The 27,692-nt window shown below is 35.2% G+C and overlaps 2 protein-coding genes across 4 annotated transcripts; both read left to right on the forward strand.

The window, feature by feature from the left end:
• Position 1: 1 nt before the first annotated feature.
• On the forward strand, positions 2 to 433 carry LOC127872264 (uncharacterized). The gene has a single exon (XM_052415595.1). The coding sequence runs from the start codon at positions 2 to 4 to the stop codon at positions 431 to 433; it is 432 nt and encodes a 143-aa protein (XP_052271555.1).
• Positions 434 to 1,752: 1,319 nt separating this feature from the next.
• Positions 1,753 to 26,951, forward strand: LOC127874401 (pantothenate kinase 3-like). Of its 3 annotated transcripts, none has more exons than XR_008046861.1 (9): positions 1,753 to 2,067; positions 6,765 to 7,114; positions 7,631 to 7,878; positions 11,584 to 11,669; positions 12,768 to 12,864; positions 14,056 to 14,179; positions 14,851 to 14,976; positions 17,776 to 20,185; positions 20,348 to 26,951. XR_008046861.1 is itself a non-coding variant. In XM_052418712.1 (8 exons), exons 1-8 carry the CDS (start codon positions 2,010 to 2,012, stop codon positions 17,833 to 17,835), a joined length of 1,149 nt encoding a protein of 382 aa, XP_052274672.1. In that variant the 5' UTR covers positions 1,753 to 2,009; the 3' UTR covers positions 17,836 to 26,951. The 3 variants fall into 3 exon arrangements, 1 of the variants encoding a protein (XP_052274672.1); XR_008046862.1 differs by having other exon boundaries at positions 17,776 to 20,022; XM_052418712.1 differs by having other exon boundaries at positions 17,776 to 26,951.
• The last annotated feature ends 741 nt before the right edge of the window (positions 26,952 to 27,692 follow it).

The raw sequence follows: 27,692 nt of genomic DNA on the forward strand, positions 1-27,692 counted from the left end.
AATGCCCTACACCACAGACCACAAACAACACCCAGCTAAACAGCTCCTATTAATAGCTAAGGACGCATCTCTTGACCAAGTTGTTCAGTCGTCCACACGTATAACAAAATACACCAGTAACCTTATTGACCTTTTCTTCACGAAGAACATTACTCTCATCAATAAATGTGAGACCATCCCTGGGATAGGCGACCACGAAGCCATATTCGTGGATTCGAGTCTACACCCTAAGAAGGTGAAGAAACCGCCAAGAAAGGATGAACTCCTGATTTCTCTAGACAAAGGGAAACAACATGAACTTGCCATTCTGGACTTCAGCAAGGCGTTCGACAAAGTTCCACACCAGCGCCTGTTGACCAAGCTTCACCACTACGGCATAAGCGGCCAGACCATAGAGTGGATCCGAGTCTTTCTGACCGACAGAACTCATTGAGTTGCTGTTGACGGAGCAATCTCAGATCCCGCACCAGTAGTCAGTGGAGTGTTCTGGGACCGATCCTCTTCCTGGTCTACATTAACGACCTTTAAAGTCTCTTCCAAGACTAGGCTATTCGCAGACGACTATGTGGTATACAGAGAAATATCCTCGAAGCGTAAGTGTGAGCTGCTTCATGAAGACCTCCGTCGCCTATGGGACTGGGAGAAGCTTTGGGGAATGTCCTTTAACCCAGAGAAGTGCTGCATTCTACGAGTACACAGAAAGCGATCGCCAATCCTATTCAGTTATACCCTTAAAGGACACACGCTTCAAAATACCTAGGAGTTGAGCTGACAAAGGACATGTCCTGGAAGCCACATATTCAAAAGTTCATCAAGAATGGCAACAGATCCCTTGGTTACCTATGCAGGAACTTACGGATAGGCAACGAGGAGGTAAAAAGCGCAGCATGCTTTTCGCTCGTTCGCCCAACCCTAGAGTACTGTGGCACTGTGTGGAGCCCATACCATAAGGAACAGATCCATGATCTGGAGATGGTGGAAAGACGAGCAGCCCTCTATGTGGTGAACAGATACCACAACAACGGTAACGTCACATCAATGCTAAACAACCTACAGTGGGAAACTTTAGAGTCCAGAAGGACCAAAGCCAAATTGACAATGGTCTACAAGATGACCAACGACCTTGTGGTCATACCAGTAACCAAACACCTAACCCCTGGCTCGAGCCGGACACGGGCTAACCACTCCATCGAGTATCTGCCATTATCAACATCTACCTCATACTATCGTCACAGCTTTTTTCCAAGTATAATCACCACCTGGAACAACCTACCGGCCTCCATCGCTTAAGCCACCAACTTGGTATCCTCCAAGCGGGCGCTAGCATCAACCATATTCTTAAGTTGTCAGCGCCAGCTACAAAGTAACTCTTAATGACCCCTTGTGGCTGTGCCGGTTGAGGTACAAACCTCTCAGTGGCCACCGTAGCCGGAGAAGCATGAGGGAGAAGGATGAAACGTAGCTGGTGACTCTGCTTTACTTTCCTTCTGTCTGTTAACTATGAAGCTCTTCTTACTTTACAGTCTTTCACACTTTATCCTCATTCTCTCACCCGTCGAATAATAATCGTGTGTGACTGCAGCGACGTATGATGTAGATGTAGAGTTCAAAAATATATGGGGGCGAATATACAGTATACAATATACTACGAAACTGTAGTGTGACGAAATCACCGTCACCCATTCTAATTTATGACCTGACTGGTTGATGTAAGTTTATTCAATTGTAAAATTCTGTTTTGATACAGTTTGATTCCAGTCTATACCATGTAAACTTCCGGTAATAAAATAGGATGCGTGAAATTAGACGGACTTGGAAACAAAACAAATCGTTTTGTTTCTGTCTGACATGATTTATTTGAACAAATATGAAATTGATTTCCATAATTAAAGTTACTTTTGTTCGATGAAATGTCAGATATAAGCTAACATCGTGTGGTTAACAATTTAATAATTTCCGAATAAAAAAGCATCCGAAATATTTTCCAATTCAATTTCGCAACGTACACAATGGCAAAGGGAAAACCTGATTATGATAACTTGTCACCAACAGGACACAGGAACCCACGTATGTAATTTGTTATTTTGCCAATTTATTTTTGACAGATCTTCATCTTAAGTTATGCTAAAAAACTGTAACATTTGTGTTGCTGCTGAGGGCTGTTGCATCATTATTGTTATGGCATTGTTGTGGTCTCATACTCCTACAGGGCTCGATAAATCCATTCGCCTGCTCATAATTACGAGTAGAAATCGACTCCGGACAAGTGAATATTCCGGAACTGCTCGTCCTGCAACTTGCTGCAAGACAATTGGCATTTCTGGCAGAAAAGATTAAAATTTCAAGTTTTAACACATCTTTATCAAACAAAACAAGGTTTAATCGTCGATTACAATTTTACTTGTTAATTATTGCACACTGCGCTAATATTAGTACTGTGCCTGTAAGCTTCAGAATTTTAATGCTAACTCAACATTAACAAGTTCTAGCATCAAATAAACAGTGCTTTATCCTTTGTCTCAATAAAAATCTTGCGAAAATTATGCAGACATGTAGAGCATGGCATGGAAAGTATGGGTGTATTTTGTGTTGTATAAAAACATAAACATCAAGTCAGGCAATTTATGCATGTTCAGTGGAAAAAAAGCGGCCCGACGCTATTTCATCACATCTTTAAATAGAAACAAATGCCAAAATTTATTTGATACTTATTAATAAAAATGGTGAATGTTTGTGTTTCTTGAAATTCTTAATCACTTTTATCGTAAAATATTTACCAGATATTTACTAATAGAAAATCACAATAAAACATATTAGTTACTGATTTATTGCATAGTACATATTTCAGCAGGGCAAGTGAAAATTCTTAGCTACTCGCCCTGCAGGGCAAGTTGCTGAAAAAAAATTGTCGAGCACTGTCCTACAAAATAATTAATGTCTAAGTCCATATACATCCACCTCATATCATTGAACGTTATTTTGAAATAGCATCGTTTTGCCACGTAGTCATGTTGGAAGCTTTAACAGCTGCGAATTCATTTTACAGCTCAGAATAATCAAGACTTATTGAACATAAAAAATATAAACAGTACTTTACTAATTATAGAAGAAGAATGTGAATTAAAACTTATAATTAATGTTATTCCAGGTGTTTGAAAAGGTATTAGACAAAAGTAATAATTTGGTAATTTGCTTGGAATTTCATATTTATTTACCATTAAAACTTGATCTTGGCATGTGTATATTGACATTATTAGTTCTGCTTATATTTTATTTTATTAAGAATTATATTGTATAGCCCTTTTTGTAAACCTATGAACAATTCATCTCCTTCAGATAAATTCTGCAATAAAGCGTAAATGTCAAATACACTTAAAAGTCTTAAATGTGTTGTTGTTTATGTATAATTTCAAAATCTAAATGGTCTTGTTCTTGCACTATTCTCGCACACTTTAGAGGTAATCATTCTCATTTATGTCTAACTAATGATAATTGTATTTATCAGTTAAGATCGAGTTAACAAGAAAAATTGATTTATATACATGTACCATAATTACTCTTAGTTTACAGACACTCAACATTTTCGGATACCCAATTTTTTGCAATTTTTTGTGACAGTTAATTTTCGGACATACTGGTTTTCATCTTTCATTAATGACTCGAAATTTGTGGACAGAATAATCCGACAAATGAACAGATTTAGAGGGTACATACGGTCTCAGCATGGACCAGGTTACCTATAACTTGACGCGATATATCTGGTTACAGCACTTCAACTGTAAATATAACACTTATAAGGGCATTTACGCCGGCTGCAATAGGATCAGTTTAATAAGTAAGGCGATATTTTGTATCAAACATGCCAAACTGTAATGAAACTTATAGTCAATCGCAAATGGACAGCTTAAAAGGGCAGGTTGGGGCCTCGAGTGACAGGGCGGGGCTTCCCTAGGGCAGGGCGGAGTGCCCTTCCATTTAGGTTAAGCTGGATCACCGGTATATTTTACATCGGTATTTTTCCATATATTTTCCCTTTTTTCGCTTTTTGTGAAACTTTGATCATGGGTGTTTACAACCAGATCAAGGTCATAAACCATTGCAGATGCATGCCTGAGGGCAATGGACCATTCCATTTGCGTAATTGCTTAATAACCATTTACATCAGTAGAAAACAGTTGTTTAACCCAACAGCATTTGAAATTAAGGAAGCATAATATTTAATGCTTTTACTTGTTTGTTCTTTATTATTTCAGGCAAGATTAAGAAAAGCTGTGAAGTTGTAATAATTTCATAAATCAAAGTATATAAAGAAGAGTAAATCACAATAGAACTATTGTGCATTGGTTTATTGCCTTTGTTTTTCAGTATAAATATAATTTTCGGACAGTTAATTTTTGTCTCTAAATTTTTTGATACCTGTAATTTTCTGTATCTAAATTTTCGGACATGTAAAAAGTAAATTTTTAAAACTTAGAGTAATTACAGTAAGTTGAAATTTTGAAAGATGGGAAAGTATTTATTCATTTATACTGGTTCTTAGATTATTGGTCCTATTTTAAACGAAACAACAAAAGCACATGCACACTATTGATCAAACTACTATAGAATAGTGTATAGTGAAACTTTCTTGTGGAAGTGTGTCAATTAACAGTAACAGCAGGCCTCGACACTAACAGTGTCCCGGGAACCATAGACCCCCAAATTTTGGTGAGGGACACCAGTTTTTCCCAGGATTTTGCTCTAATTTTAATATTCAGGGTTCCCTGTTGACACCAATCTGTAGAAGTTAGTGTCAAGCCCTGAACAGAAAAGAAAAATGATGTTAACAAATGTAACTTACATTGTAAAAAGAGGAAATTTAATTTGGCAAATTAAAATTGCTCAGGGATGGAAACTAACATTTTACGATTGGGTGCTCACAAGGGCAACCATCTTTAGTGTTTTGGTTGCCCAGCTTAAGACTAACGAGTCATGTGTATCTATTACTTTCTTTAAATAAAGTAATAGATAACTATACAACAACATTGCTAACATGACACACTCTCTGTATATTATGTCTTAGATGAGTCTGAGTTGAATCATTTCTTTAGCCTTGATTAATTAATATTACTAAACTAATTATTAATCCACAGTCGCCATTTTTTATTAAATGTTTACTTGCACTGAATTGTTTCAAGCTTAAACAAGCAAGTTGCCCAGCCAGACTACCAACTTTTTAATATAAGTTGCCCAGGCCAAATTCCACTGGCCCCGGTCTCACGGGCAACTACTAATTTCCATCCCTGTTGTTGTTGAGTGCTACTTAATTGAATGTCCTTAAATTCATCTTATTTTAAACTAGTACCAGTTGTGTGAAAATTGAATGAAACTTTATTTTAAGTAATAAACTGTCACTTATGTCAGTTTAATAAAAAATGACATCTTTTATTGGTATTTGTTAAATTGTATTATATTTAGTTTGTTTACTTCAAAGGTACATATATCTTCTGTTGTCAAAATTCCCATTTGGTCAAAACTGGACAAGCCTCAGGGGTAACTTGATTTATAACACAGACTTTTATAGCAGGGGTTGCATGGTTCATGTAGGCATTGTTTTTAATAGCTTCATAAATCATCTCATAAATGCAAGAGGAAGTGATTTAATATTAGCTGTGAAACATTGTCTAATAGTTGTCTACAAAGATAATTAATATTTTCTGATATACTTACAGAAAAAAAATATATGGAACAAAATCAAAAAGGCAAGGTGTAATATTTGGCATTAAACATCATACAGTGTTTCTCTTTTCCTTTTTAAATCAATCCCATGTGGTCAAATAGGCTCTTACTGGGGATGTTGGGGGTGAAATTATTTAAATTGAATTCATATTTGGTATTTAACATCAGAGTGTGGTTCTCTACAAACATTTTTCAAATCTGGCCACGTCCCGCACAATTGAATAATGTAGTTTATGCTTTTCTCTCTTTTTAACCAGGTTTTCCGAAGGAAAAAACTGGTTATTAGATGGGCGAATGCGGGCGGGCTGGCTGGCTGGCTGGCGGGCTGGCGGAATAAGCTTGTCCGGGCCATAACTATGTCGTTCATTGTCAGATTTTAAAATCATTTGGCACATTTGTTCACCATCATTGGACGGTGTGTCGCGCGAAATAATTACGTCGATATCTCCAAGGTCAAGGTCACACTTTGAGTTCAAAGGTCAAAAATGGCCATAAATGAGCTTGTCCGAGCCATAACTATGTCGTTCATCGTCAGATTTTAAAATCATTTGGCACATTTGTTCACCATCATTGGACGGTGTGTCGCGCGAAATAATTACGTCGATATCTCCAAGGTCAAGGTCACACTTTGAGTTCAAAGGTCAAAAATGGCCATAAATGAGCTTGTCCTGGCCATAACTATGTCATTCATTGTTAGATTTTAAAATTATTTGGCACATTTGTTCACCATCATGGGACGGTGTGTCGTGCGAAAGAATCACGTCAATATCTCCAATGTCAAGGTCGCCACGACTAAAAATAGATTAAAAAAAAAAAAAACTTACAAAGGGGGTTAATTTTTTTTGGTCATTTCAAAAGTTCAGTTTGAGTTTTCTCCCTTTATCAGATTTTTTTTTCACAATGAAAACCTGGTTTTGTGACAATTTTGTCCCTTGTTAATTATTATTTTTAGATTGACGTGTTATGAAGCACAAACAAGCAATCCTTAAGTTCAAGCGATAAACATTAAAATAAAAATCTAAACAAATATGTTGATTGTATTATAGCAATGCCATGGTTTGGCATGGACATAGGAGGAACACTTACAAAGTTGGTCTACTTTGAACCCTGTGACCTTGAAACGGCCAATGAGGAAGAAGCTGAAGCGTTGACGACGATTCGCAAATATCTAACCCGCAACATCACGTATGGACAGACTGGCATTCGAGATGCGTTTCTAGAAATGCAGAAACAGACTATAGGTGGACGAAGTGGTTCGCTTCACTTTATACGATTTCCAACATCAGAAATGAACTCGTTTATTGAGCTGGCTAAAGCAAAGAACTTTCCACATTTGGCCAAGTCTATATGTGCAACAGGAGGCGGGGCTTATAAATTCGAAGATGATTTTAAACATGTAAGTATATATTTAGAATCTTACTGCAATTGGTTTTATAATGTGATCATATTTAATTGAATCATTTATTAAACAGGGGCCAGCTCAACACAGTAAGTTTAAATCTACATGTATTTATTTGATCTTGATTGCATGGAAAGCCTCAGGCCTGAAGAAACGCTCTTGAGTCCATTTCCTTGGCTTTTAACCAGTACTTGGTGTCTTTGGGGAAGATCTAGAGACTGCTAACCGAGTGGGGATCGAACCTGTGACCTCCCGATTGCTAGGCAGACACCTTATTCATTACGCCACGACGAACATAACACAATTAACACAGTTCTCATAACATCCACTTTTATTTTGGTTAATTATTGATATTTGATCATTGGTAAAGTTGAAGAAAATTATTTCTCTTTACTTCTAGAGCCTTATGGAAGACTGATAAACTTGTAAAAATTGCAAGCAAAATATATGGCAAACACAAACTGCCAGTTATTTAATACTGGTACATAATCTTGCTTTGTATTGCTTTTTCAGCAAGTAAATTTGGAGTTACATAAATTCGATGAACTCGACTGTCTCATTGAGGGGATACATTTCATAGACAGAAATAACGATAAGTGCGAATGCTATTACTGGAAAAATCCTGGAGATTCAAAGCTCGCAACCAAAGAGAAGTTTGATTTTAGAAATCCATATCCCTACCTTGTGGTGAATATAGGATCGGGCGTCAGTATACTTTCTGTTAGGGGACCAGCAGAATTCCAGCGTGTCAGTGGAACAAGGTATGGTTCTTTAGTCTGGCATTGTGTTTTATTTAGAAATTTTATTATTTTTTTACAAAAACTTTGCAAATTTCACCAGAGGTGTATAATTGAATAATTATGTTTTTATTTTTAGAGATGTTTAATACAATTGTACAATAGTTAATGTTTGATAACACATTAGCAATCTTTAGCAAACCTCTATATTTGTAATGACACAGACTGCATGACATACATATATTTTTTTGTAGCTGTAATGATTCCTTTTTTTGTTATGTATACTTATTTTGCTTATTAGCTTACATGAGCACAAGGTGCTCATGGTGAGCTTTTGTGATCGCCTTTTGTCCGTCGTCCGGTGTGTTGCGTCAACATTTGCCTTGTTAACTCTCTAGAGGGCACATTTGTTGTCCAATCTTCATGAAATTTGGTCAGAAGATTGGTCTCAATGATATCTTGGATCGGTTCGAAAATGGTTATGTTTGCTTGAAAAACATGGCTGCCAAGGGGCGGGGCATTTTCCTTATATGGCTATATATGGCTATAGTAAAATCTTGTTAACACTCTAGAGGACACATTTATTGTCTGATCTTCATGAAACTTGGTCAGAAGAATCATCCTAATAATATCTTGGATGAGTTTGAAAATGATGCTGGTTGGTTGAAAAACATGGCCGCCAGGGGGCGGGGCATTTTTCCTTATATGGCTATAGTAAAACCTTGTTAACACTCTAGAGGCCACATTTATTTTTCAATCTTCATGAAACTTGCTCAAAAGATTAATCCCAAAGATATCTTGGATGAGTTCAAAAATGTTAACCTTTGCTTGAAAAACATGGCTGTTAAGGGGCGGGGCATTTTTCCTTATATGGCTATTTATGGCTATAGTAAAATCTTGTTAACACTCTAAAGGCCACATTTATTGTCCAATCTTCATGAAACTTGGTCAGAAGATTCATTCCAATAATATCTTGGATGAGTTCGAAAATGATGCCGGTTGGTTGAAAAACATGGCCGCCACGGGGCGGGGCATTTTTCCTTATATGGCTATAGTAAAACCTTGTTAACACTCTAGAGGCCACATTTATTGTCCAATCTTAATGAAATTTGGTCAGAAGATTTGTTTTATTGATATTTTGGATGAGTTCGAAAATGGTAACGTTTGATTGAAAAACATGGCTGCCAAGGGGCGGGGCATTTTTCCTTATATGGCTATATATGGCTATAGTAAAATCTTGTTAACACTCTAGAGGCCACATTTATAGTCCGATCTTCATGAAACTCGGTCAGAAGATTCATCCCAGTAATATCTTTGACGAGTTCAAAAATTATGCCGGTTGGTTGAAAAACATGGCCACCAAGGGGGCGGGGCATTTTTCCTAATATGGCTATAGTTAAACCTTGTTAACACTGTAGAGGTCACATTTATTTGCCGATCATCATGAAACTTGGTCAGAAGATTTGTCCCAATGATATCTTGGATGAGTTCGAAAATGGTTTTGGTTGCTTCAAAAACATGGCCACCAGGGGGCGGGGCATTTTTCCTTATATGGCTTTATATGGCTATAGTACATGTAAAACCTTGTTAACACTCTAGAGGCCATATTTACTGTCCAGTCTTCATGAAATTTGGTCAGAAGATTGGTCTCAATGATATCTTGGAATAGTTTGAAAATAATTATGTTTGCTTGAAAAACATTGCTTCCAAGGGGCGATGCAATTTTCCTTATATGGCTATAGTAAAATCTTGTTAACACTCTAGTTTCCAGGTGAGCGACTTTGGGCCTTTCAGGCCCTCTTGTTTTTTATATTGTGAGGAAAAAACACAACAAAATACTTTTATAATTTATAGCCCCATTACTACTCAAAATCAACGAAAATTTAGTACAATATTACGTAAAATAAAGTTAAACAATTAAAAATCAGTGTTCCTTTTGGCAATTGCCGAAATTTCAACGCCAGATGTGGTCTGGTAAAATAGATGTTTGTAGATACAAAAAAAATGGTCATTTTGATTATTGTTTTGCATATTTAATCCCATTTTCATTACCCGCATCAATATCTATTCATACAACACATGAACACTAACATGGTACCAAATTAAAATGGAATTAATTGTGCCACAAATAAATAAAAACAAGCATTTTGTTTCTACAAAAATCTATGTAATCATACCACATCTAGCGTTGAAATTGTGGCTTTTGCTATAAGGAATACTGATTGTTTAGGTGTTAACTTTATTTTACGAAATACTTTAAGAAATTTTGGTTGATTTGAGCATTATAGAGGCTTTAATAATTTTCCATATAAACATTTAAACATATTACTAGAGTTGTTTAAATATACAATGTATATAACAGCATTTGATAAAGGGTCTTGTTCACAGATTGTTGAAATGATGATAAACCAACTTGTTGTTACTGATTCAAGACATAAAAGAACTCTACATACATGTATCAAGGAGCAAAATAACACTTATGATGTAGACTCATAGTCATACTGAAAATACATTTTCATTTTGAGTAATCTTCATTAGAAATTGATAAAATTATAAAGCATAACAAATACGAAACTATTAAATAATTTGAAGTGTTTCTCTTGTATTTTGTGAAGATTCTCATATAAATATAAAGTGTAAAATGCATGATGTTATATAACAGTCTGGATACATGTAGATGAGTGGTTCAGACAAACACTTTTTCTCTAAAGGTCAGTGGTTCCAAACCTGGTGGGACAAACTATTATTATTTTTCGCTGGAACTCTGTATTTCTAAAATCATTTCATTTCAAACTTCAAATATTTGGAAATCAAAAGTCTGAGTTTCTCAATATTTATATAAAGTATATAAAAACAACAACACAAAAACTGCATTATGCATGATTAAATCCAAACATTCTAAATGTCTAGGCCAACACAGGCAATCTCCACCGATACCCGGTAGTGTCAAAAAATGATGTGCAATAAATGGATTTACAAGAGATGGTGCCAGGGCTCTAATTCCTTTTTTTTTCAAATTGCAAAAAATTGCGAGTTGTTAAAATCTTATGTCGCATTTTTTCTTTCCAACTCGCAATACAAGTTTTCAGTTTATAGTTTATAATTTAGAGTGGTTATTGTATAATTAATTTATTGTGGTTAATGTATTCTTTGGAGAATATTGGTAAAATTCTATTGTGGGATTCATAAAGAAAAGAATAGACCAATGTATCCTCCCGATCTTCAGACAATTATTTTTTTGTAAATCTGCGCATTTGTTTGTTTTTCCCCAACTCTCAAAATATGGCGAGAACCTAAATTGTGCGCTCGCATTTTAGACACGTTTTTTAAAATTAACTGGCGAATGGCCTGTTTGCGAGTGTTTTTTTCGAGCCCTGGGTGCTTACACACTCTTGTTGTTTTGAAAAGGCTGTACAACTTACAAAATGTCACAAACTATTATGCTAATTAGGTGGGCACTTCTTTTTAATAGCTGGCAATCTGCCAATTAAACATATCCGTTATTAATGTTAAAGAAATCAAATACAAATGTATATACCGGTATTCATAAAGTCCATTGTTAGCTAATAAGTTCGAATTGTCACAACTTGTACTATTATTGTCTTTTTCAATCATTTCTTACCAGACTATCACTTCTATGTATTACTTTTCCTTCCTGTCTTCATATTCTTTATCTTGAGGTTTGTGTTCAGTATGATATGTGTTGCAGGCTCTTGTTAACTATTTCAGTTTAGGGGGTGGTACATTCCTGGGTCTGTGCTGTCTGTTGACTGGCTGTGAGACATTTGAAGAGGCAATCACTCTAGCAACTGATGGTGCGTAGAAAACTTTACAGTTGTTAATGATAAACGTCCTCGTACCTATGCAGGTGGGTGTATTTTGGAGTCACGCTGTTGGTGAGGCCGTCAGTTTGTGTACACAAAAGTTTGTGACCCTAACTACTTTCTCATTTCACTGGCTATTTAATTATAGCTTAAATATGTAATCATGAACTGTAGGTGTGCAAGACACTTTGATCACTAATGATAAATGAATTCCTGATTGATTTGCCCTAGAACATGCGTGACAAAGTATTGCTTGGTATAATTCATGTTTGTTACAAAGCACTGACTAGTATTATGGGAACATCCATGGTGGACGAATAGGCGGTTGGGCAGGCAGCACATATATTGTTTCTCTTACTCATACAGTATTCATCAAATATTCACCAAAATTTAGAAATGTTTGTTGACATAAAATGGATGCCATATTTGATAACCTACCTGGCACGTCAGAGTTATTTGCCTTTATTTATACAATAATTCTAAAACTGCTTTTTCCACTCTCTGACTCATGCAGTTTTCATCTTATCTTCACCAATCATTCTGCAAGAGTTGATTAACATAAAATGGAGGCCAAGTTTGATAACCAGACATTTTAGAGGTATTAAAGTGTTAAGGAAATAGTTATTTTTTGAAAAACTTTGAAATTGCATGCTGATGAAATTAAGTGGTTTCACGGTATACTATTTGAACATTTCAGTCCTAGAGTAACAGAGTCAAACCATTGATAGGTGAATATGTGTCCCAGGCACAAACTGGGATCATTTTCTATCAGTGCTCTATCGACAGACCTATCCTGGCCCACATTGTGCACTTAAAATATTTGCTTTATTTGATGTAGGTTTACCAAGTTGTTTTTTTAACCCATTATGCTCGTCTCATTGTCCAATCAGTGGACAGAATTTTTCTCCCCTGAGATGTCTCCTCAATCATACATCTGTTTGTGGCCAAGTTCATACCATGACATTCCCTCTTTTTCTAATAACATCTTATTCTTAATTTTGTGGTGTCATTTACAATTAACCAATGTCTTGGTAAAACCGCAACCAGATAACATAACCAGCCCTTCTGTTATAATTATTCTTTTTCAAGGTGATTCAACAAAAGTAGACAAGCTTGTTCGCGACATCTATGGCGGTGATTACAACTCAAGCAAGATAAAACTTCCTGGGGACATTGTTGCAAGCAGGTATAGTTTTCATTAATATTCTCGTTATTGTAGGTTATAGCAGTATTGACTGATCATAAAACTACAACAGAAATCCTTTATTAAAACATTGTGTAATAGAACAAACACGCTCGTAGTTCTGTATAATGTCATTTGTGCGTGACATTAACTTAAGTGTCTTGAGTAAGTGTGTTGAATTAAGATTATTTGCTTGCACAAACAAAGAAACCACATGCAAAGGCTTGTAAATATTGGAGCTAAGTCCAGTGGTTAACCCTTGGTTCCAAGAGTGTTGGTTTTAACCCCACCAGATTGAACACTTTTTTCTTTAGTCTGCATTTTAACTATTTTGTTTGGAATGCCAGAGTTGTTGGCTGTCACTAAGTACAGTGTAATAATTGGAAAGAAAACATATGAGCTTTGCTGTTTGAAAAGGAGCTTTAATGCATGTGCGTATAGTGTCGTCCCAGATTAGCTTGTGTAGTCTGCACAGGCTAATCAGGGACGACACTTTCTGTCTTAACTTGATTTTTGCTAAGAAGAGACCTTTTTTAAAACAAAAAATATCATTAAAGCAGAAAGTGTAATCTTTGATTAGCCTGTGCAGACTGCACGGGCTTATCTGGGAAGACACTTTACGCAAATGCATTAGACGCCTTTTTCACAGATCAGCCCACATTGCGTGAACATCTGTGAAGCAGCACTTAAAAGACTTGCAATGTGTCAATTTATCAATTCCTGTAATAATTTGTTGCTTATCTGTATCTGTATCTAAGGTTTGGAAATGAAGCCTTTAAAACTTGAATTTAGTAAGAAATGTACGTATTTAATTGAATTTAACTTTCTAAGGGACTACAAATGTGTCAAAATACGTATCTAAGTGGTAAAGGGTTAACAAAAAGGAAATATTTCTTTCACACCGTATGTTTCGATACAATTTTCTCCAAAATGTTTTTATCAGTACAAGTAAATTTAAAAACATAATAGAAATCAATCTATGTACAAATCTGTCCAAGATAACCATATGTCTGAAATTCCATGGATTCACCCTACTCACTTATTTTTAACTCTGTTTAAGACGCACAATCAACTACCCAATAAACAATACAAAAAGACGTCCTGTTCCTGAACATAATTCTGAATAATTGTTTATTGGCTGCCGAAATAAGGACAATACTTAAAAGATTATTTCTTGATAAAATACCTTTTCAGCTTCGGTCAGATGAATCTGAAAGAAAGGCGTGAAAATGCAACACCCCAGGACCTGGCAAGGGCTACTCTTGTAACCATCACCAATAATATTGGTTCCATTGCACGGATGGTTGCAGTCAGGGAGGTAATTTATTTATTATGATTTGTTTTTCTTAGTATTGGAGGTAATTTTTTGCAATCTTATGGATGTAGATAAATACCATAATTAACCATATATAAAGTGCTTCCATGTTTAATGCGCACCCGGTTTTTAACGCCAAAATGGATGAAAAAAAGATTTTAAGACTTAAAAACTTGCAAACTAGACCGAAAGTGGCCGCCATTTTACTAGTGTGCACTTATTTAATCTGTTTCATTGGAAAGCTTTATTTTGTATTTTTTAATGAAGCAATAATGTATTGTTTTTATAATATAGAGAGCTTTTATTTCAATTTTTCTGTTTAATTGCAGTGTGGTATAAATTTTTCCATTATTTGTATACCAAGAAAAACTTTAGTGATTATTACTGATAATGGTTAGAAATAAAAAAGATTTCTTTTTAGTAAGTCCTTAAAATTACTCATGTAAGAAGCATATTGATCCTTAATTGTTATATGTTTTGAGATAAAAATTAAGTTTTAACACTAATTGTTATATGTTTTGAGATAAAAATTAAGTTTTAACATTACTTTTTTAGGCAGAGGAATAAATTCCCATATTTAGAAGATTCTATTTATGTTCTTAAATGGATTCAAAACATGTGGTTATAAAAGTTTTAAAAGATAAAAGAAAACAGCAAAATTGATTGCTTTTCAGAAAGTAGAACGTGTGGTTTTTGTTGGTAACTTCCTACGCGTGAACACAATATCGATGAAACTCCTCGCGTATGCCATGGATTTCTGGTCACAAGGGGCCATGAAAGCTCTATTCTTAGAACACGAGGTAAGAAATGGAGTTGTTTTTTTACTGGGTGTTACCTCCAAGGTTAAACGATTTAACTTATGCTGACATCAGCGTACGGGGTTAACTTCAAGGGGTTCATTCTTAATTAAAGCATATACAGTCTAAACTGCCAATAAAGACCTTTCAAGGGATGTTGTCTGTGTGGTCTTTGTTCACAGGTGGTCTTTATTTGCAAAATCTATTGAAATTTTGCTAAATATGCTGGTAGGCTTTTAACAGGTACCTTATCTAGGTATATGCTCTATTGTTTAAATGTTTGAATACTGGAAATACCCAGGAAGCACGTTTTTTGAATGACTGAGTATGACGCAATGAAACGTTGCTTTGTGTCTTATTGCATTCAATTTAATTTAAACTCACTCATCCATTGGCTGTTACAATTTATTCTGAACAGTGCCCTATGAAACTGCTGTTCCATAGTGCACTGTTTATTTTAAACTTAAGAAAAATGGTGAATGTTTGTGTTTATGAAATTCTTAAACAAATTTATCTCATATTTGTTTTTAACTGATCTAGTAATTATTTACAAGAATCAGATACATATGCACATTAGAAAAGCAGTATGTATACAGTAATCAATACGGTAGTGTTTATATACATGTATTGGCGAATGACAACACAACCTTGCCATGAATTATGGCATAATTAATGAATGCTCAGAACCTACAGCGTGCAGCTGTTTATAATGCTGTCTTGTGACTTGGACCCCATCATCTGCGTTAAATTGGAGTTACAGTGTACTAATAATAAAGGATCAAAAACATAGCTTTGTTTGTAGCTCACCTGAGCACAAGGTGCTCATGGTGAGCTCTTGTGATTGCCTTTTGTCCATCGTCTGTCATGCGTTGGGCAGCTTCAACATATGCCTTGTAAACACTCTAGAGGCCACATTTATTGTCCCATTTTCATAGAAATTTGCCAGATTATTTTTCCCTGTGATATCTTGGATGAGTTCTAAAATGTTTCCAGTTGGTTGAAAAACATGGCCACCAAGGGGCAGGGCATTTTTCCTTGTATGGCTAAAATAAAACCTTGTTAACACTCTAGAAGTCGCATTTTAGTCCAATCTTTATGAAACTTGTTCAGAACATTTTAATGCTCCCCCCAAATTTTTTTGGGGGGGAGCATATAGTGCCGCTTCGTCTGTCCGTGCACAATTTTTGTCAGGGCTATTTCTCAGCAACTAATGACCGAAATTCAATTAAACTTTATGGGAAGTTTCACTACCAAGAGGAGATGTGCATATTATCAGCGGGTTCTGGTCAGATGATTTTTCACAGAGTTAAGGCCCTTTGAAATTTTCCATTAACTGTACATATAGTGCAATTCTTGTCCGGGCTATTTCTCAGCAACTAACAACCGGAATTCAATGAAACTTTATGGGAAGCTTCACTACCTAGAGGACATGTGCATATTATCAGCCGGTACTGGTCGGATGATTTTTCACAGAGTTATGGCCCTTTGAAATTTTCCATTAACTGTACATAAAGTGCAATTCTTGTCCGGGCTATTTCTCAGCATCTAATGACCGGAATTCAATGAAACTATATGGGAAGCTTCACTACCAAGAGGAGATGTGCATATTATCAGACAGTTCTCGTCGGATGATTTTTCACAGGGTTATGGCCCTTTGAAATTTTCCATTAACTGTACATATAGTGCAATTCTTGTCTAGGCTATTTCTCAGCAACTAATGACCAGAATTCAATGAAACTTTATGGGAAGCTTCACTACCAAAAGGAGATGTGCATATTATCAGCCGGTTTTGGTCAGATGATTTTTCATAGAGTTATGGCCCTTTGAAATTTTCTATTAACTGTACATATAGTGCAATTCTTGTCTGGGCTATTTCTCAGCAACTTATTACGGGAATTCAATGAAACTTTATGGGAAGCTTCACTACCAAGAGCAGATGTGCATATTATCAGACAGTTCTCGTCGGATGATTTTTCACAGAGTTATGGCCCTTTGAAATTTTCCATTGTACATATTATGCAATTCTTGTCCAAGCTATTTCTCAGCAACTTATTACGGGAAATCAATGAAACTTTATGAGAAGCTTCACTACCAACAGGAGATGTGCATATTATCAGCCGGTTATGGTCAGATGATTTTTAACAGAGTTATGGCCCTTTGAAATATTCTATAAACTGTACATGTAGTGCAATTCTTGTCCGGGCTATTTCTCCCCAACTACTGACTGGAATTCAATGAAGCTTTATAGGAAGCTTAACTACCTTGAGGAGATGGGCATGTTATTTGTGGGTTCTGGTTAGATGATTTATTTAGAGAGTTATGGCCCTTTGAAATTTTTAAGTTGCTAAACCATCCATCGTATTATTTTGTCCAAAGTTATGCCCCTCAAGACGTTTCCTTTTATCTGAATATATAGTGCAATATTGTGACAAAAAAACCTTTGGGGAGCATCACCCGTCTCCGACGGTTTCTAGTTTCTAATGATAGCTTGCTGAGTTCAAATATGGTTATGGTTCTTCAAAAAACATAGCAGCTAGGGTGTTGGACATTTTTCCTTATGGCTTTATTGAAACATTTTTACACTCAAGATGTCCATGTCCCTCTTTCTTATGCTATGTTAATTGATCATCTTTTATAATTTGGTACCTTGCATACTAATAGTTTGAAATGGACCATAAGGTACATCATGCAAATTTTGTCAGATGCTTTTGAATTTAAATCTTTTTGATGCTTCTAGTGAATTTGACATCACATTCAATTGCCGACTGGTCAATAATAGTGCATTATTGTTTGTGGTTTCAGGGTTACTTTGGTGCCATGGGCTGCCTGATGGAGTATATGAAGCTAGGACAGAAGATGTGATAGGATCACAGTCTATATACATGTACTTGTAATTGAGACCGAATGAATATGCAATATTTACTTGTGGTGTTCAGAGATTTACTATGAAGTTAATGAGGTGCTGAGAGCTCTTCCAAGGGAGGGAACAGACATTTATATAATCACTCTCATTCAAATTATCACAAGATAATGTTTGCATTCCTAAACATAATCCTTCCCAATAATTGTATTCTCCTTACAAAACACCCCCTTCCCCCTATAAATATCACACTTTAGGGCCAGTTGCAATTATTCTGCATCATTCAGACCTCAACTGGGGTAAACAATACAAAGTTGGCAGGTAATTTTCTAAAATACTTTGCTACCCTCCCCCTGTCATGTAGCAGTCTGTCTTTTTTTCATCTGTTGGAAAATTCCTGTCTCAGCAATAACTAAGCCATACATTGGTGGATTTTTAAATAATATGGCACAAATGAGTACCATTATTTTCCTTGACACCTTACCTCAAATGTCAATGTCGAACTTAATAGATCAAGGTTTAAATTTAGTCATAAAACATGTTGGGTAGGGGATGTTAATGTTTTGCAAAGATCTGTTTTTGTCCCCTATCGGTGAAACAGGAGGGAACTTATGGTTTGCGCTCTGTGTGTCCGTCAGTCAGTCAGTCACACTTTTCTTGATCCTGCGATAACTTAAAAAAAAAAAATTTCTTCATAATTTTTCTCTTGAAACTTGAAACATGGATAGATGGCAATATGGAGATTATGCACGTCATTTCATTTTGTTCCTACGTCAAAAATTCTGGTTGCTATGGCAAAAATAAAAAAAAAATTAAAAATCAGACAATGGTGGAGTTTCACCGGTAGGCGACCATATTGCTTGACAATAGTCTTGTTTTAAACTTTTATTTTAAATGTTATACTAACAGATTCTTTAATGGTGGTGTTGAGGTCTCCATGAAGTAATAACATTGAATCTGAGGATTATGTCTGGGGTGATTTTGTCAGGTTGCCTGTGAGGTGATGGTATCCATAAGATATCTTAAAGTAACATAAATACTCAAAATCAATGAATATTTCGCAAAATATTTCATAAAAAAAATCAGTGTTCCTTATAGCAATAGCCATTAATTAACTGTTTTTTTTCGAAATATTGAACAAAAATATTCGTTCATTTTGAGTGTGTATGGGTTTTTAAGTAATTACTGCAATATTTAAAGTGAATTGTAAAATAGTTATATATTGTATTTGTTTTTAAAATCTTGTCGTTTGTGGGTTGCTGATATCAGACTAAATTATTTTAACTTATATGATACTTTGAACATGTGATTTCATTCTGTACAGTTTTTATTACATAATTAAATAGTTTTAGCTTACCCAGTGCTAAGGATTTTTCATAGTTATTTATAATAAGATTGTGATCCCTTGTTATACCGATCCAGGGAGCCGTTTCATCAACGATTTACGACTAGTTGTAAATTACGATTTACATAAAATACGTAATTATTGATGAAACGGCCCCCAGAGTTAATAATTTTGTGGACCAAAGTCATAATGCCTATCGGGGTTGTATGCATCTAAGTGTGAGTGTACAAATGTACACATAATTATCAATAAAATATATTGCCTGCATATGTTTAAAACTTGTATGAAAAAATGTGAAGGCATATACATGTTTGCTTATAAAATGTTCATTATACACCCATTACTGGTAATGGGGGCTATATAGGAGTCACTTTGTCGGTCTGTCTGTCGGTCTGTCCGTCTGTCTGTCGGTCTGCCTGTCCCGAAAATTTCATCCGATCTTCGCCAAACTTGGTCAGAAGTTGTATCTAGATGATGTCTAGGTCAAGTTTGAATATGGGTCATGCCGGGTCAAAAACTAGGTCACAGGGTCACTTAGTGCGTTTTAAACCAAAAGTTTGTCCGGACCATAACTATGTCATTTATCGTTAGATTTTAAAATGACTTGGTACATTTGTTCACAATCATGGGATGGTGTGTCACGCAAAAGAATTACGTCGATATCTCCAAGGTCAAGGTCACACTTGGAGTTCAAAGGTAAAATGCTTGTCCGAGCCATAACTTTGTCGTTCATTGTGAGATTTTGAAATCATTCGGCACATTTGTTCACCATCGTTGGACGGTGTGTCGCGCGAAAGAATTACATCGATATCTCAAAAGTCAAGGTCACACTTTGAGTTCAAAGGTCAAAAATGGCCATAAATGAGCTTGTCTGTGCCATAACTATGTCGTTCATTGTGAGGTTTTTTAAATCATTTGGCACATTTGTTCACCATCGTTGGACAGTGTGTCGCGCGAAAGAATTACGTCTATATCTCAAAGGTAAAGGTCACACTTTGAATTCAAAGGTCGAAAATGGCCATAAATGAGCTTGTCCGGGCCATAACTATGCTGTTCATTGTGAGATTTAAAAATCATGTGGCACATTTGTTCACCATCATTGGACGGTGTGTCGTGCGAAAGAATTACGTTGATATCTCCAAGGTCATGGTCACACTTTGAGTTCAAAGGTCAAAAATGGCCATAAATGAGCTTGTCCGGGCCATAACTATATTGTTCATTGTGAGATTTAAAAATCATTTGGCACATTTGTTAACCAAAATTGGACGGTGTGTTGCACAAAAGAATTACGTCGTCATATCCAAGGTCAAGGTCACACTTTGAGTTCAAAGGTCAAAAATAGCCATAAATGAGCTTGTCCGGGCCATAACTATGTCGTTCATTGTGAGATTTTAAAATCATTTGGCACATTTGTTCACAGTCATTTGAACGGTGTGTCGCGCCAAAGAATTACGTCGATATCTCCAAGGTCAAGGTAACACTTGGAGTTCAAAGGTCCAAAATGGCCATAAATGAGCTTGTCTGGGCCATAACTATGTTCGTTCATCGTGAGATTTTAAAATCATTTGGCACATTTGTTCACCATCGTTGGACAGTGTGTCGCGCAATAGAATTACGTAGATATCTTCAAGGTCAAGGTCACACTTTGAGTTCAAAGGTCAAAAATGGCCCTAAATGATTATGCCATAATAATTATTAAAAATCGCCATAAATAAGCTTCTCTTGTTTTGTGAGGACAGCATGCAAAATAGTCTGTGTGAATTCAGCATGTGGGGGTATACGTCACGTCTGTGACAAAGCTCTAGTTTTTAGCTTACCTAAGCACAATGTGCTTCTGGTGAGCTTTTGTGATCACTTTTTGTCCATCTTGCGTTGTCTGTTGTCCATTGTGCGTCATCAACATTAGCTTGTTAGCACTCTACAGGCATCATTTATTGTCAAATCTTCATGAAACTTTTTGTCCATCATGTGTTGTGTGTCGTCTGTCGTCCATTGTGCATTTTCAACATTTAGCTTTTTAACACTCTACAGGCATCATATATATAAATTGTCCAATCTTCTTGAAACTTGGTAAGAAAATTTGTCCAATTAATGTCTCAGTTGAGTTCAAAAATGGTTCTTATCCTGTTGAAATACATGGGCACCAGGGGATGCTGCAGATTTCCTTATATGGCTATTGTTAAACACTATAAAAGTTTCATTTTAAGTCAAATCTGAATGAAACTTGGTCGGAACATTTTTTCTAATGATTTCTCTGGCTGAGTTGAAAAAGACATGGCTTCCAGGGGCAGGGCATTTTTTCTTATAAGGCTATAGTGAAACCTTGTTAACACTCTCTGACTCTATAAGTCAAATGTATGCTCCAATATACATCAAACTAACCGAGATCATTTTCTTTGATGATAAATTGGCTGAATTTTAAACTATTTTCAGTTCCTTAAAAACATGGCAACCTTGGTACAAAGCAGTTAATTGGCAAATCTGCATGCAACTTGGTTAGAACATTTGGTGTAATGATATCTCAGCCGAGTTCAAAAATAGAAAATTTGGATGACAAAATGAAATATTTATGTTTCCTAAAGCAATTTCATTATTTGGAAGTCCTGCTTGTCAGAACACAATGTAGTTTAGTTCCGTTGGGTCTCAGGTGAGTGCCTTTGGGCCCATGGCCCTCTTGTTTATTATACCAAGCTGTCAAAGATCGTTGGAAGTATTATTACTGTGTATTATTTTTCTACTTGGCAATGTGGGTTATTCTTTAATTGCAAAATCATGCTCATACTTTGTTCAGTCATGGCTTTTCAATTAGCTCTTCTTCATAAGTATGTGTGGCAATTTTTATTAAAGAAATTTTACTCACCTTCTATTGGTGAGCTCTTGTTCCTCGTGCATTGTCATCATCTGCATATGTTTTGCCTAATTTTTAGCTCGACTATTAAATATGAAATATATATAGTGGAGCTATCCTACTCACCCCAGCGTCTGTGTTAGCGTGCAAATGTTAAAGTTTTTGTACTACCCCAAATATTTCCTATGTCCTTTGACATATTGCTTTTATATTTTGCATACTTCTTTACCAACATGACCCCAATCTATAAACAAGAGCAGACAACTGTTTCAAGCATTTTGACAGAATTATTGCCCCTTTTATACTTAGAATATGCATATAATTGATAAATCTATGTTAAAGTTTGCGTACCACCCCAATTATTTCCTATGTCCTTTGACATATTGCTTTTATATTTTGCATACTTCTTTACCAACATGACACCAATCTATAAACAAAAGCAGACAACTGTATCAAAAAAAAATAAAAAATGTTTCCTTATTTTTGAAAGATCATCATTCTATTAAATGACCACACACCCACATTATTACCCCCCTCCCCCTCTCCATGATGGGTTACGTTAAAACTGTCAAGCACTCGAATAGTCAAGCGCGCTGTCCTCTGACAGCTCTTGTTATTTAACTTCATTAAAAGATACATCCAAACGATATAAAGAAATTGATATTGTTTCATAAACTATATTACTTGAGTAAATTATTGGAAAAGCTTGAACACTTTTGAAGTCTCATTTATTGCACTATGTGAAACTTGCTTTTAAGATTTGTCCCAATTATATCTGGGCCAAGATATAAACTGGATCCAATGGAACAAAATCTTAATCACTAGGTAATGGAAAAATTGACAGAAAAGCTTTTAATATAATATTAGTCAATATTTATGACACAAGCTCAGTTAATTGGTTTCAATCATATCTCATCAGATTTCTGATTTGGGTCTTGAGGCGTCCAAAACTTCGCGACTAAAACATACTTTAGCATAAGGTTATAAACAGTCTTGTTTCTAACCTTGCAATAATACATTCTCATTGAATATTATGAAAATGCTTGCACACATATTTTACTACAATATTAATATGATTTCATCATTCTCTTTATTAAAAACGAAGTTGGACATCCTAGGCACTTATAAGCCCACTTGTTTTTACACAAATAAAAAAGTAAAATGCTCTTTATGCAGATTTGTCAAACAATGTTTTCTTAAAAATTTACTTTTTTCCAAATAATTTCATCAATTTATCATTTATTATAATTAGATCTTTGAATTAAAAAGAGCAGTTGCTACAAAAAAGCTCCCATTAGTAAATAAAATCATTACATTTGTTGAAGTTTACAGACTTATTTAGATCGAATTTCTTTGTGAACTTCAATGATTTCTGCATACAAATATAGTAATTTTTGATGAAGAGCAATTATGTATTTCTTTTGTTCAAATATATGAACACCATAAATATTATACATGTTTTCATAAATCCAGGAGAAAATCTTGCATCCAGGCATAAATAAGTTTTGTTAAGGAATATAATTTAAAAGAAACTTTTCATTCTAATATATATACTTGAAATATAATTTTATATAGATTTTTTTTATTTTATGATTTTATAATAAAACATCTTAAGATTTTATATCCAGGGGTCCAAAAATTTTATTATCATGTTTTACTGGTGACGGCACACTTTTACATGTCTTCTGTCTTTTGTTCATTGAATAACCATATTTGCCATCTTGGGTATTTTGGAAGAAATTAGTGAAATTCATTCGAGGTAAACTTGAAACTGATTGTGTATTATCATAAAACTAACACATTTAGACCATTTTGTCATTGTATATCAATTGAATTCATGCAAATAAGGTCAATAATGGACACAGTTTGGAAAGTGTTTAGTGAATTACCCTTGAATATCTGAGTTTCTCAATGAAAAAAACCTGCATTGTGTACCAAATTTGTTGTAGTGAAAATATGGACAAAAGTATGTTAAAATCAATTTTCTGTGCCACCAAAGTAAACATAGATTCTACTGAAAAAAAAGTGCTGTGCTCTGTGAAAATGGGGATTTAATGCATGTGAGTAAAGTGTCGTCCCAGATTAGCCTGTGCAGTACGCACAGGCTAATCAGGGACGATACTTTCCGCCTTAACTTAATTTTTGCTAAGAAGAGACTTTCTATAAACGAAAAATATAAAAAAAAGTGGAAAGTGTCGTCCCTGATTAGTCTGTGCGGACTGCACAGGCTAATCTGGGAAGACACTTTACGCACGTGCATTAAACCTCCTTTTCACAGAGCACGGCCAAATTAATTGTCTTATAATTGTAAATGTCAATATAAATATGAGGGGGTGGCCAGGATTTGTAGTAGAATCATATGCAAATGTGTGCCTGGATCTAAGATTTAATCTGAATGAATGGCAGAACATTCCAATTATATTATGTCCTGATTTACGATCAGACTGTCTTTATTTATCTTAAAATCTGGGACTGTGCTGAGCTGGAGCTTGTGAAAGTGATAACAACATAATTACATTATCACAAGTGTTTATACCACTTTGAGTAATTTGGAACTGGGCTTTATTAGTAATAAAATGCATTTTTTGTGGTAAAAACGAAGTAAATGTACTGTTTACACATGTTTTTTGTATTCATCATTCCAAATGTCAAGGTGCTTGCTTTTTTGTATTAATTTATTTTTCTTTTATTTATTGTATTTTTCGACATTCTCTATGTATAAAACAAATTGTAACTTGCACAAACTGTCTCATGTTTAATCAATCAATAGGCTGACTTTAGTTTAATAAATGACTTAATTTCTGAATGGTGCAATTATTGTATACATGTAGATCTACTGTATTGAAAAGTTGTATTTTTCTTTAATTTTGATTTGTATACACTAAGCGCAATTCTAGGGTAATTTTATAATAATCATGAAATTGTTGTGTTTGTTTGTTTTTTGCTCGAAATTTCAGTAGTATTTTCTTAGGTTTTATTATGAAGCATAATGAAAATTATAAACTGCATATAATTCGTATTTATTTTTAGGGCTCATTGTAAATATATTATTTGTTTAGCTCAATATGTTTTACATGCTTGATCGTCAAACTATAGAGTACTGTAATTATTGTGTTTACCTGCATCATAAATATTAGTTACTACATTTGAACACTCTGATTAAAGACCAGGTCAATTTTAATTGTCAGCGCAAAATTTCATATCGTCTCATGTTTGTGAATGCATGTGCGTTAATTGTCGTCCCAGATTTAACGTACAGTCCGCACAGGCTAATAAGGGACGACTCTTTTCCACCTAAACTGGATTTTGGCAAAGGAGAGACTTCCCTGAAACGTAAATACAATACAATCGGAAAAGTGTCGTGCCTGATTAGCCTGGGAGGACTGCACAGGCTAATCTGGGTTGACACTTCAAGCACACGCATTAAGTCCGGTTTACTCAGAACGAGGCTGCAACTTTTAGGTTATTATACTTGTGAAACACTTGTACAAACCAAAACTAGTAAAAATATTGGATACAACTCTAGCGCGTAATTTACGATAATTATGTTAACAAGTGGCGGTCACTGTTGTCGAGCTTTAAGTTTGTTCATTTGGTGAAATTGATTTCAGTGGTTGTGCATGTACATTTTTGGACACAATAGTTATGTTATCAAAGAGCATTATGTTGCACAGTGAATTATTAGCATCTATCAATTATGTATGAAAATGCGTAAATATGCTTTATCAGACAATGTTGTATTAGGACAACTTCATAAGAAAAGAAAATTAATGCAATATGTGCATTAAATGGCTTGTTCTTGTATGCCGGTATATGATAAGCTAAACAGAAACAAGATTTTTAATAGAAGTGGACGCTGTAATTACAGAATGCTTTGTTGTGTAAAAGCTGTGTTAGTTACTATGTATTTAGTGTATAGCATTTAGAGATCCCGTAATAACTATGCGTTATATGGAGATTACGTGAAAGCTTTCATTACATGAGCCTTGTTCTGAGAAAACTGGGCATAATGCATGTGCGTAAAGTGTCATCCCAGATTAGCCTGTGTAGTCTGCACAGGCTAATCAGGGACGACACTTTGCGCCTGAACTTGATTTTCGGTAAGGAGGGACTTCCGTGGAACTAAAAATACCATAAAAGCGGAAAGTGTCGTCCCTGATTAGCCTGTGCGGACTGCACAGGCTAATCTGGGACGACACTTAACTGCGCATGCATTAAGCCCAGTTTTCTCAGAACGCAGCTCATATAGTTAGATTATTTGAAAAGCGTGTTAAATGTTAGATCTTGTTTAAAGTGAAGAAAAGTATGCATTTTAGAGTTGTCATCCACTAATAAGAAAAAAACAGACATCATTCATACTAGCTAGTTTTATATCTTAATCAGATGGTATTGTAAATAATGACATACTGAATATCTTATATTGACAATCGCAGGGTTTTCGAAAGACCGTTAAAATGCCGATAAAAACAACTTGAAAAAGCCAAGTTTTATAAGTTTACACTATAGTTCGGATTGTAAATGCGTAGTATGTTTTGTGGTAATGTTTGAATCGAAATAATGATGTTGTATTATTCGTGTATTTTTTGTTGATGAACCACATATTTTCGTTTTGATGCAAACCCCAGTGATAGATTTCTACGTTTCTGAACTTCTTTGCGTTTTTTAGTTAATGGTTAACAACTGAAAGCGAGCATTATTTACTCAAAGTATTAATGAAAAAAATCTCGTGTAAGCAGACTTGGTGCAGTAGATTTAAATCTTAGTGGTTTTGTGTTGTTTCAGTTAACATACGATGTAAATCAAATTTTACTTTGTCATATCATCGTTTTTAGTATTTTTATAGAATACTTGTCGATCAGTTTCATATCATTACGTTAAGCGATGTGATTGGTTGAAATTTCTGTACAATAAATCGTACAATCAAACTTGACTTTATTATTGTGGAACCTTTTATGTGTGCGGAAAATTAACGTGAGTTCAGTTCAGCGATGTCATGATGCCTCTCAATGAACGGCCCAACAACATGTAGACCGAGTCTGAGTCTGAGGCTTACGGATGGACGAATATGTTGATGAAGTGATTGATATTCAAGAGTGGAATTCGCTTCAGAAACTTATTCGGGTTTATGAATAACTGCAAAATGTTTAAAAAAAAATTCCAAAACCAAACCCAGTCAGCTCAAATGAACAATTCTTTAGACACGCACATGAACCGACACACTCGTACGGTTAGGCAGCAAACGCGCGAAATCTAACCGATTCAGAGAAATAAAAGAATAATCAGTTTATAAACATGACGATTATCATATGAACAGTTAGGGAAATGTACTGGTGGACAGTTAACATAATTACAGACGTACGGACAAAAGTACGTCAGAAATGATTAGTTAACCGATCGATGGTAACGCGTTGACATGCGCACGTACAGTATAGGGAGAAAAATGAACAATTTGTAACTAAATAAGCGCTCTATATAAGTTAAATATGAACTCTCTCATATATCGGACTATACACTTCATTTTTTTTACCCTATGATAAGGGTTAGAATTCGGTTACCATGTATTTAGAGCCTTATCCTTCATTGTTTAGGAGTTGGCGCTATTATACCCGGTTCCTTCCCTATAATCGACTTAATAGTAGTTCACAACTGGCTAGGCGGCAAAATAT

This window comes from Dreissena polymorpha, chromosome 3, assembly GCF_020536995.1.
Source record: "Dreissena polymorpha isolate Duluth1 chromosome 3, UMN_Dpol_1.0, whole genome shotgun sequence".
NCBI classification, from domain to species: domain Eukaryota; kingdom Metazoa; phylum Mollusca; class Bivalvia; order Myida; family Dreissenidae; genus Dreissena; species Dreissena polymorpha.